Source organism: Fukomys damarensis, unplaced genomic scaffold (genome assembly GCF_012274545.1).
Source record: "Fukomys damarensis isolate Sample0158 unplaced genomic scaffold, DMR_v1.0_HiC HiC_scaffold_15, whole genome shotgun sequence".
NCBI lineage: Eukaryota > Metazoa > Chordata > Mammalia > Rodentia > Bathyergidae > Fukomys > Fukomys damarensis.
The window spans coordinates 41,739,994-41,755,179 of record NW_022900927.1 but is presented as its reverse complement, the minus strand read 5'-3'; the positions used below and the strand labels follow the sequence as shown (position 1 = coordinate 41,755,179).

Genomic DNA, 15,186 nt, shown 5'->3' with positions numbered 1-15,186 from the left:
TTTTTTTGGTACTGAGGATTGAACTTGGGACCTTGTGCTTGCCAGGCAGGTGGCAGAAATGGGCTAAATCCCCAGGCCTCTATCATTTCTTTTAAAATTTTCTTTTTTCCTCATGTACTAGGGACTGAACCTAGGAGTTTCACACTGAGCAACACCTCTGGCCCTTTTGTAGTTTTTATGTTGGAATGGGGTGCTGTTATGTCAACAAGTTTCCAGGCTGGGCTCAAAGTTTCCTCAGCCTCCCAGAAGACTGGGATTTCAGATGTGTACCACCATATCCTAATAATGCTTATCATTTCTAACACCTTGGTCGGGTCCTGATCATCTCTAGCACCTACAGATCTGATAGTCTCCTGACCACAATCTTCTCTCCTTAACTTTGTCCTCTGCTCCATTACCCAAGTGATCATTAGAAATGGCAAACCTAACTAGGCAAGGCTTTCTTCAAAAATCTTTAGTGGCTGTTCATTGTCCCTGTGCAGTTTTAACTTTCTGCAAAGACAAACAAAGCTTAACATGATCTAGCAATCATATGCTTCTATAGGTTTCATTCCTTCCACCAACTCAGACATTGGGCCTTAAATCCATCATTTTATTACATGCATCTCTAATACATGTTGTTTCTTTAATTTTGGATGTTCTCCACCCAGCCACATGGTAAACTCTTATCCATCCCTCAAAAGCAAGCAGAAGCATTTCCTCAGCGATGCTTTCTCCTAACCTCTCCCTCAGTGTATCCACAAATTGGCCTATCATGTGGTTCTTTCGCCGTCTCACTGTGGTCTTTGGAGGACGTGTGTCACCTCACTCCACTATTGGATGCTGAGCATCAAAGCAGAAATGATCACTTACTTCTTAAATCAGAAAGGATGACTTTCTGATCACCAGGTCTCAGCAATATGTATGCAGTGATTACCACTCAACTTGTTGACGAATGAACATTGTATTTTTTAAATAATATGAAATGTGCTGAAATCTTGCATTCTTGTTCAGATGCAAAGCCAGAGCAAGTAACGTAAATAGTAAATTTCTTCCTAGGGTTCCCCTCTCTGTCTTTGTCTCTCTCTGTTTCTCTTGCTCACTCTTCCTCCCTTCTATCCCCTTCTCTTCCTTCCCTCCCTCCTTTTTTTGAGGTTCTGGGGATTAAAATCTGGACTTTACACTTGCTAGATAACTTGCTCTGCATTGAGCTCCATCCCAAGCTTCTCCTAGATGTTTTGCTTTTGATTGTATTTCAAATATATACTTTGTTCTATGTCAATAATTATAGAAATATATTGAATAAAAGAAGACAAACTATTTCCTACCAGAATTGTATGATTCAGAGATTTATTTTTAAATGATATCTTTGCCCTTTGGCTTCTAGGTTTTGGCCTGTAAAATATCACAATCCCTTATTTCCTACAATGTTTATTAGAGCAGCAGATTAGGAAACAGAATTTTTCCAATGCCAATTCTTACGTCACAGTTCAAGACCTCAGATCTTTATCCTGTTTTAGAAGATAAAAGCATTCAGAACCAGAAAAATTGGTGCCTGATAAAGTTAGGTGGTTTGGACTGTGAGAAATCAGAAAGTTCAGGACATTTCCAAAGGTCCTACATCCTACTAACACTGTAAATAAACCTTGCAAACACCTCTTCCTGTCTAAAATAGACATAGTATATAAAAACTCCAAAAACGATGTTAGAATCTATTAAAAGTTCCAATGAGGGACGGGGATTTAGCTCAGCAGTTCAGGGGCCTGCCTCGCAAGCACAAGGACCCGAGTTCAATACCCGGTACAAAAAAAAAAAAAAATCCAATCAAATAATCCATTTTTGAACTGTAAAACTTACACCTTGTAAAATTTTAACCATTCTATCAGCATTTATTTAGCATATACTCACAATTATGTTGAATTAAATGAATTCTATAATAATTGTTGATTTTTATGTATCATCTGAAGAGCCAAGTACAGTACTGAATTACAAAAATGTAAATCTGGAACCTTACAGAATTAGCCTAGATTAGATTTCTCAAACAAAGAATTTTTGGACTTTAGGCAAGTCTTTGTGAAACTTTACAGAACTCTTGAAACACCTTAGAAATTGTTCCATGAGGGTGCATTCTGCTGCAGAGGCTCTTCAAAGTTCGTTAGGCTTTCCACACATGACCCCCCCAAATGTTAAGAATGATCAGTTGAGATGATGATAATGTGTGTATTCAGCATTGTTGACGTAATGGTATTCCATAAAATATCAGCTCATTTTATGTCCTTAGTTATAGCCATAGATTATGATTTTAATTGCTTTTTTGTGTGTTTACATGTCTTCAGTAACACAATAGCCTTTATTTCAAAATCTTTTTTGTGTAGGTTGTACAAATCTAGTGATTTCTTCAGTCATATGATGGAAAGCTAATAAGCACATGTAAAACCAGCATAGAAAAAATGTATAAAAACAGACATAGACATAAAAAGAATCTCTATTCCTAATAACTATATGTACTTAGCATTTTCAAATTATTTATACTTTTGAGTTTCATAGACTTATTCTAATTATTCTAGTATTTTGAGATATAAAGTCATACACACTTGCACACTGAGTAAGGCAAAGAGAAGAACTGCCTTTTGATTTGCAAGTCAAGTTTTCCCTCCCTCCTGTAAGCAACAGAAGATCAGAAGATTAATTCTAAATTTAATCAGGATAGCTGATATATACTTATAGATAGATATAGATATAGATATAGATATAGATATAGATATTGGTTGACATTAGATTAGTTGATAGTTGATTATAAGTATGTAATTATACTCTTTTTTCATTTAAGATTTAAAATTTAGTTTTTTCATACCTAGCAAATTGACTCATGAAATTTAGAAAACTTATTCAATTGCTAACACAATTTAAAGCATATTAGCAATTCAACTTGATTTCAAGGTTTCTTGATTATTTTTCAGGTAAACAAGTTTGGCTTCCATTTTAAGAATTTCACTCAATGAAAGTAGGCCGAAGGTAACAGAATTAAAACTGAGTGTCAGAATCAGGGAAGTCCTCAATATTACCCAGGGTAACTCGTGATTTGACCCAAATGGCTGAAAGGACCATTCACTGATGGAAGATCCAAACCTCTGTCACTTACCAGAGGGTCCCCTTCTGTGTCAGTCTGTGGAATGTGCTTTGAGGTTGTTGCTTCTTTCGTGGATGTGCAGCCCTCGTACCCAACATCTTCCGGCCTCAGCTGAAGTAATGCTGGGCCCTCCCGTGGCAGAGACGCTGAGCTCCATGGGTATGTGTCACGCACCCACTTAGAGGGATCTTCCCATGGCGTACGTTTGCCGTACATCTAAAAGTTGGAACACATTTGGAACACATAAAACTCATTTTTATTAAGTAAAAATATGATTACTAAATACACATTTCTGTTGCACACCAATATCTTGTGGAACTTTTCGGGCATCTGTCTGTATACATGATTCTACATTTTAAAACCATATATAAAATATATATATATGGCTAGATAATCAGCACTTGAGGGAGAATATGAAGGAGTTTAATATAAACATATGTAGAAATAACTGCCCACATGTGTCCTTATTAGCAGTTTTACAAACCAAGAGAAACTCGAGGTTGATAAATAAAAGCTCCAGTTTTAGAAAGAGGACTTTTTTAAATCTATGCTTATAGTAAAGAGTTCTCTACCAAGCACAATTGGCAAAGATGATGAATAAATGAAAAGAGAATTCTTTTCCACTGTCAAAACTCACTCAAACTTTGAGAGCTAGAACTATTTTCCTGATAAACTTTTTCCTCCAATTAATTTCCTCTAATAACGTCATTGCTTACTGTAAAAACTCTTTTTAGTTGTGTATGTATAAAGCCACCAGGAAAAGAGAAATAAAATAGAAAATTTCAAAGAATTCATAGGGGGCAAACATTGCAATAAGAAAAGGTGCTCTAATCTGGTTAAAGTACTGGCAGAGTAGTTGAGGGGAGAACATAAATCCAAACAATAGTGAGTATTTTTAAGATGAAAGTAAAGATGAAACCAAGCTGGAAAAAGAGAAAGTGAAGAGTCAGAGGTTGATGAGACTTTGTCTAACAACAACAAGTTATTATAAGGCCATGAGAGGCAGAGGAAAAAAAAAGTTAAAATTAAGAGAAAGAGGTAGTAGGGGTGGGGATTTAGCTCAGTGGTTCTGGTGCCTGCCTCGCAAGCTGGCAAGGGCCTGAGTTCAATCCCTAGTAAAAAAAAAAAAAAAAAGAGAAAGAGGTAGTGATGGTCTTTCTCTCCACACTGGACCGACATCTCCAGTGACAATCCTGGCTACCGGGGGCTAACTCAGTCTCACAGGAAAAACTGTGGATGTCTCGCTGTGATGGTCTGTTTGGGATTCAGTGAGACAAAAGTAAAATACAACCACTGGCAGCACTGGAAGTCCATCAAATGATTTGGAGTTGACTTTTGGGTCTCTCCTGGAGAAGCTAAATGAAAGATTTTGCCTTTGCCTAAGGGGAGGCTCTAGGTCCTATATCTGTAGAGTTCTGTAGGGGACAATGGCAGAAGTAACAATAGGAATTTCTAAAACCATTCTTCTGTTTTAGAACAGAAAGTTTTCTCTCAATTAAAATCGTACTTTCTAGAGGATGTAAAATATAGTTTGTTCTACATCTTAAACTAATTGAAGTAAAAAACCGTGTAATTCCTGGAAAGCTTATGCTTTAATTAAAAAAGGACTTGAGAGTCTAGAATCAACCCTAAAAAACCATGAGCACCTAGAAGCAACAGATGTCAACCTTTGAAAGAATCACACACGATATCATCCCTTAGGAAAATGTTCAAACTTAAAAGATAATAAAAATCTACACAGACCCTATTCCATCTTTTGGAGTGAAGAGATACTATAGAAAAAGAATTAAAAGAAGAATGGAAACATTCAAAACAACATGAATCAGTTGGAGACGTGTGAAAAAATATCAAATCCATTGTATTACCAGTATCTTTTCCAACTAGAACATGAGTTAGACAGTGCTCCTCATGTTGATCCTCACTAAAGCTGAAAAGAGATATGTATATATTCAGAGCTTCATCTTTACTACCATGCTTTATTTTTTTTTTCACCTGTTCCTCTAGTTCAAGGTTCTTGCTGCCAGTAGACCTAGGGAACGTTCATGATACAATTTCTGTTTCCTAGTCCTCCAAAGGTGATGGATAGAATTCCCCAGGAATATCTGCTGCCAACTGACTTTTCTGGCTAGCACAGCTTTCAATAGCAATGAGAACTATGTTCCTCTTTACGGTTTTACACTTTTGGTATTGCACATGCTGAATTCCTATAGTTCCCCAACTCCCACGTCATGGTTAATTCAACTTTCACACTAACCTACTACTAGATATATGTAGAACCATAGCAAGAAACTCGAGACTGTTTTATCTTCCTCTGAAATAATTTTGAACTATCACTATTTTAGTTTGGGAAATATCTACTTAAGTGATTACACTTTTGCACAAGTTGAAGTCTAATATAAATACAGTTCTCAAATTAGAGTCTTATAGGTAGTGTTTATTTAAATATTTAAAAATACACCTTTAAAAATGAGATTTAAGCAGGGTAGGCATTTCTAGGTGTTATTGTTGGAGGGTTTTAAAAGCTTCCTTTTCCTCCTATTAATAAGCAAATGTGAAATAAGAATTTCAGTTATAAAAACCTGGCTGACGGAGCTATCTAGAAAACAAACCATTTAAATAATTTAAAGATGTGATATCTAGAACATGGTAAATTTTTAAAATAAAATTATTCAAATAAATCATCAAAACTGAGAGACAAACTTAGACCTTGAGCAGCATAATAGTTTTAGAAATTTGTGACACATGCTTTATTTGAAAAATAAAAACCATTGGAATCTTTTTATTCGAGCAGATACACTCAAACCCTTAAAACATGAGACCAAATTATTCAAATAAGGATTAAAATGAATAAACAGAAGTTTTGCACATCTTAACTTCAACTCTAAGGATCTAGAACATCTTTTTTTTTTTAATTGAGTTTATTGGTACATTTTAGGAATACAGTACAATCTTGTACCTGTACATGACAGGTCTTGGTTCTCATTTTTTCCCCTTGTTCCTGTCCTCCCTTCACCCCTCCTCTCCTCCCCATTTACAAACACTTTATTTCCATCATTTCAAGAACATCTTTTAATGTTCATCATGATCACCAGTGCTATCATGGTAGTCATGAATACTGCCACACTATTGTATTAGATGGAAAGAGCATATAGTAAAAGGAAGTAAGAGAATCAGACTCACAGTAGGAAAGATTATAGAATGTGGCACATATGAGCTACCTTAATTCTAGTAGCAGCTATGAAAACCATAAGTAACTATCTAACCAAAACTGCCTAAACCCTGGCTCAGTTATTGAAAAGGAGATTGGATTCCTGCACATTAAATTGGGTGACTAGGTAACATAAATCTTAGTAGTTTTGAATTCTACAATTTCATGAAATTTCATACCAAAATTTAAAAAAAAGCAAAACTGATGGAAAACAGATAATATGTTTTATTGAAGAAACAGAATTTCTTTTTTTGTTGTTAGTTATTTACTTTTACTCTTTAGTTAAGCATAAAGAGAAGAATGAGTTGTAGAGCCTCATGAAGTAAAATAAGTGAGAGAAAAGGCAGAGGCTTTCAAACCAACTGTCATAGCTAAAAAGACAACCAACTTCCTTATAATTCAGAGTACTCCCTAAAAAACAGCAAAAGATAGGACCAGGGATTTAGCTCAGTGGTTCCTCACCTGCTTTTCAAGTGCAAGGTCCTGGGTTCAATCCCTGGTGTGTGCGCACGCGCACATACACACACACACACACACACACACGTGCGCACACACAAATACAGCAATAGATCTTGCAGTGACTGTAAAGAGCCTCAGTGAGACGTACTTAAATCAGCGAACCTCTAAGAAAATATTACTTGCTACATGTGATAAGTATGATTGATCTAAGTAATCATGGCTGTGTCATAAAATATACAATTAAGTGTCTAATCAAAGCAGTCTGAACTCCTATTGCAACAAGTGTGTAGTTGTTGCATGTATGTGTTTACTCTTTCTCATATATTTTCTATCAGAATAGGTAAAATACTGCATATTTATTCCTCTTTTTATATTTCATGTCTTATGCCTGAAGAAGTAAATGCATTTTTGCTTTTAAATGAATGAAGGCACTTTTATGTTAGTTTTATAAAGTTTTTATGTAAATTGACTATAATACCTGAAGGCCTTCTCTCACTGCCTCCAAAATATAAGGTACTAAAGAATAATTCCAGAGATCCATGAACCACACTCTAGAACCTTCTACATCCATGGGGCAGGAAAGGAAAAGTCGAGGACCTGAAAAGACACAAGTAAAAGTTATATTTGAAAACTATTATATTTGCCAATCTAGACACATATTTAGATAGTACTTTGGGAGACAATATTTTTCACAGTATTCCTGGAAAATTATATTCTTGATTAACTAAATCTCTATTAATGTATGTTCATTCAATACACAATGTCCTGACGTCTCCTTTTTAAACAATAAAATATTAATGTAAAGCATAATATATTAGAGTTAGGAGAAATAGTAAACATCATTAAGCTGTCACCTTGCCAACTTTACAAATAACATAACATTCAGCCAAGCTGAAATGAGTTGTTGAAGCAAAAATGTCATTTATCTGTAGAGTTCTGATTCTATACGGATATTTTGATCCAAATATAGAGTTGCTAATTTACATTGCACCTATAGTATGTTTTTATTACCCAGAACAAACTAAGGAATACAAAAATAAACATTATTAAGCCCATGTAAGAGAAACAATTTTGTCTTCCCGAAAAATAAATTATTTACATGCCAGCTAAATTATCTCTAAAATCTTCTGTCACAACTATATTTGATGTAACCAATTAGCTAAAATTTGCCTTTAGCTTTAAACGTACCCTAAAAAGAATCTACTGTATTTATTTCAAAAGATTATGTGATTTTAGAAACTTGCCTTTATTGAATTCATTTGATCTCAGCAATATTTTAGTAAGCCATAATTGTCAGACAGAATAAATTTAATTACCAACTCAAAATAGAAAAAGGCAAAGCTTTAGGAAAGGAAAAATAAATTTAAATTTTGGGGTTTGAAAAACATTAGATTTGGTTGTTATTTTCTGTCATCCAATCTGGCCATTTCTACCAAGTACTCTTAGTTCCTGGAAAATGGCATATTGCCATTTTGGAACTCACCAATGGTAACATCAGAAGAACTGTGTGTTTCCAAAAAACTGTTGAGATGATGCCATGTCTTGGGAATCCAATCTATAATTTTGACTAGGTCATTATTGCGAATGTTCCTTTCAATTTCCTGCTCTATCAGTTTCCTTCGAAGGTATCTACCTAAAAAGCCTTTCACTGGCTCAGTGTGGTTTGCACATAGTACCCACCTACAAAAAAAATCAGACATTTTAACATGAATGAAACATAACTCCACAGTAATTTACATTTCCATACCAAGTAAGAGTATTTCTACATAAGTTGATGGGCACATTAAGTGGTCCAAGGAGTTAGGGAGTTTATTTGCATTAGAGTTACAATGTGGCAAGCTCTACTTTCTGAGCTAAAGAGAAGCTCCTGTGCGTCAGCAGTGAGTGGGAGTTTACACTCTGAGCCCTCTTCTGTAGCAGAATCACGAGTCCTGAAATAGGAACGCTCTCGCACTTAGAAGAAAAGTGCTCTACTTTAGTTGGGGACATAGAGAGCAGGAAAAGCATTTCTATACTTTTCTTTACTTTAAGAAACACTTCTGATTCCGGGTTGAGACTCACAAAATGTCTGCCTGAAAAAGTGTCAGAGATGTGAGAATTATTTCCACACCACAGGTCATCACTGGCAGGATTTCTATAGAAATTTTTTAAAAAGCAAAAATAAATATAAAAGACAAACAGAAAGGTATCTCACCAAACACCCTCGCCATCCCAAAGAACAAATCTTCAATTTATATTTACCTGAAATTGTGATGCAGTTCTAGATTTGGTGATGAAGAAACTCCCTGATTCATTGTTCCAATAATATATGGACTAAGGAAAATAAGGAGTACAAAATTTAGATATACTAAAGGTAAAAGTGATCAATGCATTAAAATTGTCTTAGAAAACAAGACAAAGATTCCCTTTTAAAAATAGACTTTTAAAAGGTTATTTTGTCATGTTAGACTGAGAAATAGCAAATACAGCTGAACTGCAAATTACTATTAGGGATTCTAATTTTAGCTCTGCCATCAAGTTAACGTATTTTCTTTCTCTTGGTGTAAGTTTTTTCATCTATAAAATGAAGAGGTTAAGTCAGGATACATGATTTTGTCACACTCTACTATCTTATAACTGTAATGGTTATAATCAAAGTTTATTAATATTTTTATATTTTAATATTTCATATTTACTTTAAAGTATCTCAATAACATGTGTAGATTTATGCTTAACCTAATATTTTTAACTGGAATATTCAGCACCATTAAAGTTAAAGTTCGTGATGTCCTTTCTTTAGAAGCCATGCTAAAAAGATCTCAGTATGTCTTCAGTTTTTTCATATACTATATTAAACTTTGCTTCAATGATAAATAGTAAAAACATGACAGTAAATAAGAAATCCATGTCTGAATGAATTAAATTTACCTGTAGAGAAAGCTGGAATTTAAACTTTGATACAGAATAAAACTAGAGCTCTAAAGTTTCCTGCTGGTTACTATTTTCCTGATTCAAAGTACTCCATCACTGATATGTAGAACCTAGGACTATCCAGGAAGTAATGCTTCTATAAAAGTGCCTGACACATAGTTGTTGAATAAATAGATATTCTAAGGAATACTATGCGTAGATTCTTTGAAAATATGATACAAGTTAGAGAGGGGAGCTGAAGTTAATGGAACAAATTATAGCTCTTAAAATATAAAACGGTTCAAGAAAGCAAATGACATCACCATTTTTCATATTTGATTTAAAATATTCTATAAGCATACCATTTGTTGTATTTACAGTTGAGGAAACCATTGAAGATATCACTCAAAGACCCCACATGATGAAGATTATCAAGAATTATTACAACTGGCAGGTCGACATCATTATTATCAGCACTGCACTGCTCAGCCAGATTAGCCAGATACTGCTGTAATTCCTTTAAAAGATAAAGAAAATAAATGTCTTAATGATAAACTCATACCGATGAAAAGCAATTGATATTTTAGGAAAAAATTATGCTTTGTCTTCAATCCAGGTGTTTGTTTTCATTAGAAGTTACAGGTCATTCTATTACTACAAACACATTCTGCAAAGCAAAAAAAACCACTTACCTCTGAAAAGATAAAATTTTCAAGGAAGAGACAGAAGAGGGGAAGTACAAAAATATAGTCCCTGTAGCAAATGAGAAACTGTAAATGAAGGCATATTTTTCTGTGTTTTTTTTTTTTGTTGTTGTTGTTCCTCTTGAAAGGAAATGAGATCTAAGTATGCTTATGGCAAACCATCAACACTGAGACTGATATTTCAATGATTAAAGTAGATTTTACCAAATTATAATTTCAAGTATCGACTAAATCCCAAATGGCACTTCTTAGTTTTCACTTGTTTTAGTTACTTTTCTCTCATCGATGAGACAAAATACCTGACACTCAAAGTTAAAGGGGGGAAGGTTTTTTTTAGCTACAGTTCATCGATGTTTCAGTCCATAACTGGCTGCCTCAAAGGCAGGCTGGCAGGGCAGACAGACTTTGCAGAGGAGAAAGAGTTCATGGTGGCCAGAAGGTAACAAAAGCAGCCAGGGGAACCTTAAGAGCATCTGTCTGCCCCTTCTATGCCACCCAGACCACCGGGATTAGGGCGGTGCCGAGCCAATCCCTCACATGTAGTAGTTTAGCAACCACACATTCTAAATCCCAGCGACACACATTCCAGATTCAACCAGCTCTGAAAAAGGCTGCATAAGGCATTGGGGGACATCTGGACACAAGCCGTAAAACCACTCATATTTTCAAAGTTGCAATTCCAATTCATTTGCATCAGCTGCATCTAAAAGTACTGCCATCGAACTCTGATCAAAGTGTGAATTTTTTTTTAATAATATGTAGGCAACTGTTGCAACTTTAAACAAAGACAACAGTTGTTCTATTTCACTAGGCCATTTAATGTTAGCATTTAGCATTTTTTGAGCATCTTAATTCTTACACAGGTATTATTTCTGGTTAATAGCTTTTAATCTAAATATGATAACCAATTCTCTGATTGACTTCTCACAGATGGGTAAGCCAGGAACATAATTAGGTTTTTGAGAATTAAACTAATCAGTAAGACCATTTCCATAATATTTGCATTTTTACAATGACATTTTCAGTTTGTAAATCTTGCTCAGGATTAAAAAAAAGAAATTCCATGATCCCAATTTCTGGGAGCCAGGTAACATGAACCACTTACTAGATGCTATCTTAATCTTTCTGCAAGGCAATTAAAAATAAGGAAAAAGACAATGGCCAGGGGTTTGAGGTATTTTTAACAGTTACTTAAGTTTAAACATAAAATTTATTAAATAACTAAAATATTAATTGCTTTATAGTACTTTAGAACATAAATAATATAAAATAGTATTAGCCACAGAAAATAAATGCTGCCTGAATCAGAAATAATGGAAATAATATGCTTAAAATGGATGAATAGTCTGGAAATTTTTACTTACCTTAAAAGAGAAAATGAACTCTCTATCATTCACCTAGCACATTCACTCATTTATAAAATATTCACTGTCTATCTACTAGGCTGACAGCCTTAAACCCTACTTCCTTCCCCCGTGGTCTCTAAATGTTCCCATTAGGGAGTGAAATTTAGATATGATAAGTTATGTCAATATAATTTCATGAGTATATTACAAGATTTGAAATTCAGAGGAACTTTCACCTAGCTTGTCGGTGTCAAGGACAGTTTTCTGGAGGGGCAATGTTGGAGCCTGGAGAGATTTATCTGCACTTATACAATGAGCTTACAAACTGTGCAAGGTGCTAAGAGATGTTCAAAGAGGCTTGTTGAATTAAAAGAAGATTAATTAGCCCGGGGGTATCTTAGTGGTTTTTATAGGGTGGTGACATTTGAGATGAATCTTGAATAATGAATGAAATTGCAACTGACGAGTTTGCAGTTATTCATTACTTTATCACACTTTTACTAAGCATTTACTATATGCCAGGTATGAAGGCACCGAGGATTCAAAAGTAAAACATTCCTGTATTCCTAGAACTTGGAATTGATAAGAAATAGGCCAACAGGACAGTCACAACGCTATGTAGTAAGTAAAATGCACAAAACATTGGAAGATTTAAGAGAAGCATTTGACCCAGCTTAAAGTTCCGACAACAACAGGATACAGTCAAGGAAAGCTTTTAAAATCTAAAGAATAAAAAGTAAAAGTTGGAGAGTATTAGAGCATCATATGTTTCAGAAAATAACTCTATTGTTGCAAGAGAATATAGTTCAAGGGAGTGGTATGTATGACAGAGATGAAAACAGAAAAGACTTTGAACCCATGAAGAAGTGGGATTTTATTATATGAACAACCATGAACCATTGATATGTTTGTTTGTCTGTTGTCATTAGGGGAGAGCAATGTATTTACCAAAGGAAACAGAAATGTGAAGGATAAAATGATTAACTGGAAGTGGAAAAAGCATTTAAGAAGTGTATTACTTAGGTTAGGCATGTACCGATATAACTAACAAACAGTCAAAAGACATTACTTGCAGACATCAAAGATTTTGTTCATAGCATGTAAACATTATTCCTAACATCCGTAAAAGATTTTCTGGTGGCAGTACTATCTGATATTACCCCTTGATTTTAGCACTAGGTAATATTTTGATGTTTTGAAAAAAGAAGAGCTTTACAAATAGTGAGAGAAGAAGAATCAAAGGTAAAAACATGAATGATAACCACACGGGCAAGAAAGAGTAGCTTAAGTTTTGTGAAAGTAAGGGATAAGTACATTGGAAGAGGAACGCAGTTGGACTGTTTCTGATGGCAGTGCAGAAGCAGTGACTATGTGGGGGAATCTGAGTAAAGATGAAGCATGATTTAAGAGTGCACTGAGAATATTGCAAAGGAAGAAAAGATTTCAGTCCAGGCAACACTGAAACTATTGAAGCTCAAGAGTCCCTGCGGGCCCGAACAGGGAGCAGTATGACGTTTCTGATCTAGTGCAGAAAGTGAAGGGAAACACTAGAGGATTCCAACATGAGCAGATTTTAACAATAAAAAAGATATTCTGTTTTCCATGACATGAATGGATAAAGCCAATAATAGAATGAAGAGACATTTAAAGGGAAATATGAATTAAGCAGTCAGTAAACAACTACAGAAGTCCAAGTGACGGAGAGTAATTAGTTTGGGTCAGTGGGAGGTTGTAATCGAGATAGTAGAAGCAAATGGACTCCGTATGTTTCCTCAGAGCTGAATTTCTCATTTCTAAACTCATGTTGTAGCAGGTGAACTAAAACATATTTATAAGGCAATGGAAAACTTACAAAATTGGAAGAGTGGCACAGCTAACAGTGCCCAAGTCAACCACAGAAATCAATGCAAGTTGAAGCCAGGGGAACATTAGAGAAAAGTCTCATTCACTGCTTAGTGAGAAAGAGTGGTCACTGAAAGAGACTGAGAGGAATTGATGAGGTGAGAGAAAGGGAATAGGACAGAATGGCAATCATGAAAGTCCAAAGAATTTTGAGAAAGGGAAGATGAACTGTAGCAACATTTTAAAGAGAAGAGAGGGAGAGAGCAAGCAGATCTGAATTTGGTAATTAGAAAGTCACTGGATGATTTTGGACAAACAGAGTCATTAGATTGTTATGTAGTTCACCTTTCTTTTGTGAGTAGCAATACATCTCTTGCAATATAATGAAAGCCATAGAACAGTCAGATGTAAAAAGAGACATACACAGGGAATTTTTTTCATGTGACTTAAGAGTTTTTCACAGACTCCCCTACATCTTTTATTGATGCACTGACGCATTATTACTAGAAGTTCCATGTCTTTATTGAGTTAGAAGAAAGCTGGAATATCTATCAGATGAACATTGACAATGGATGCGGCTAAACCTTGAAATTATAGACAGATCATCACAGTTATATAAAGGTGGTTTATCACTGATCTTTTGATTTTTAGCTCAAGAAACACTAAAACTGAGTCTGTCAAGTCCAGTTTTCTGATCTTCTCCCACCTCACATTCCAAGTGGCTTCAGCTGGCTACACAGTCTTCACTAAATCCATCTCTAGCCTTCTGGGCCTGCTATATCAAATGTCACAAAGTGTAATTGTTTATGTGCACTGCTCTCAATCAAAATATTCCAGCTGGCAGCTTGAGGGAGGGCTTGAAGTGTAGGAAGAAGAACAGAATGTAAAATATAGAGGTACCAAGAGCATCAAAAGATTTCTTTCATGTGATGGTTTATTGTTTGACTTTTTTAAATCAGTAGGTGTTGTTTTGGTGGTGTCTTTCCAGTGCTATGTATGGCATAGTACTGAACAGAACAAAAACTACACAGCTCTGTTTTTCCAGAGGATTTACTATTTCATGCCTCATTTGCATTTTACTTTAATAAATCTACATTGTTAGCAGCTATCCCTAATAAAATCTCAACTGTCATCCCCTCTTCTTTTATGCCATTTCCCCTTGTACTCACCCCTCCTCCAAAAACAAAATGTGATTTTCCATCCCTTTGGAAAGAATGAGCCGAATTACCTGGCAATGGCTACTTATCCAGCATTACCGATAGCTCATTCATATCTAACAACCACAAAGAAGCAATAAACATTTGAATTGTGTTTTGTGATTTCTTGGTGATGAATGCTGTGCCATTTTTCCACGTGTTTCTTCCTGTTACTGCTGCATTGCATCAGTGATTCCACTCAAATACTCCTGGAAATGCTTTTATGCCCATTATTTTGTAACAACAAGTGAACTTCCTTAATAATGGCACAAATAATGTTATTTATCAAAAAGGCAGAAGATGATTAGAATGTTAGAAATATTTAATCAAAACTAGAAAAGGATACTCACATAATATTATTAAGAATATCTCCAAGCACTAAACTTTTTTTACACTGAAATAAAAAGAATATATATTTTATATATATTATATT

The 15,186-nt window shown here is 34.9% G+C and overlaps 1 protein-coding gene across 4 annotated transcripts in view; it reads right to left on the bottom strand.

The window, feature by feature from the left end:
• The window catches only part of Nav3 (neuron navigator 3), a 772,995-nt gene that overhangs the window by 3,770 nt on the left and 754,039 nt on the right, over window positions 1-15,186 (bottom strand). For all 4 annotated transcript variants that reach the window (XM_019209835.2, XM_033763794.1, XM_010639521.2 and 1 more), the window contains 5 exons: window positions 10,028-10,182; window positions 9,018-9,089; window positions 8,260-8,456; window positions 7,255-7,373; window positions 3,122-3,325 (listed from right to left, as the gene is read on the bottom strand). In XM_019209835.2, coding sequence (XP_019065380.1) covers window positions 3,122-3,325; window positions 7,255-7,373; window positions 8,260-8,456; window positions 9,018-9,089; window positions 10,028-10,182 — 747 coding nt within the window. The remainder of the gene's footprint in view (window positions 1-3,121; window positions 3,326-7,254; window positions 7,374-8,259; window positions 8,457-9,017; window positions 9,090-10,027; window positions 10,183-15,186) is intronic.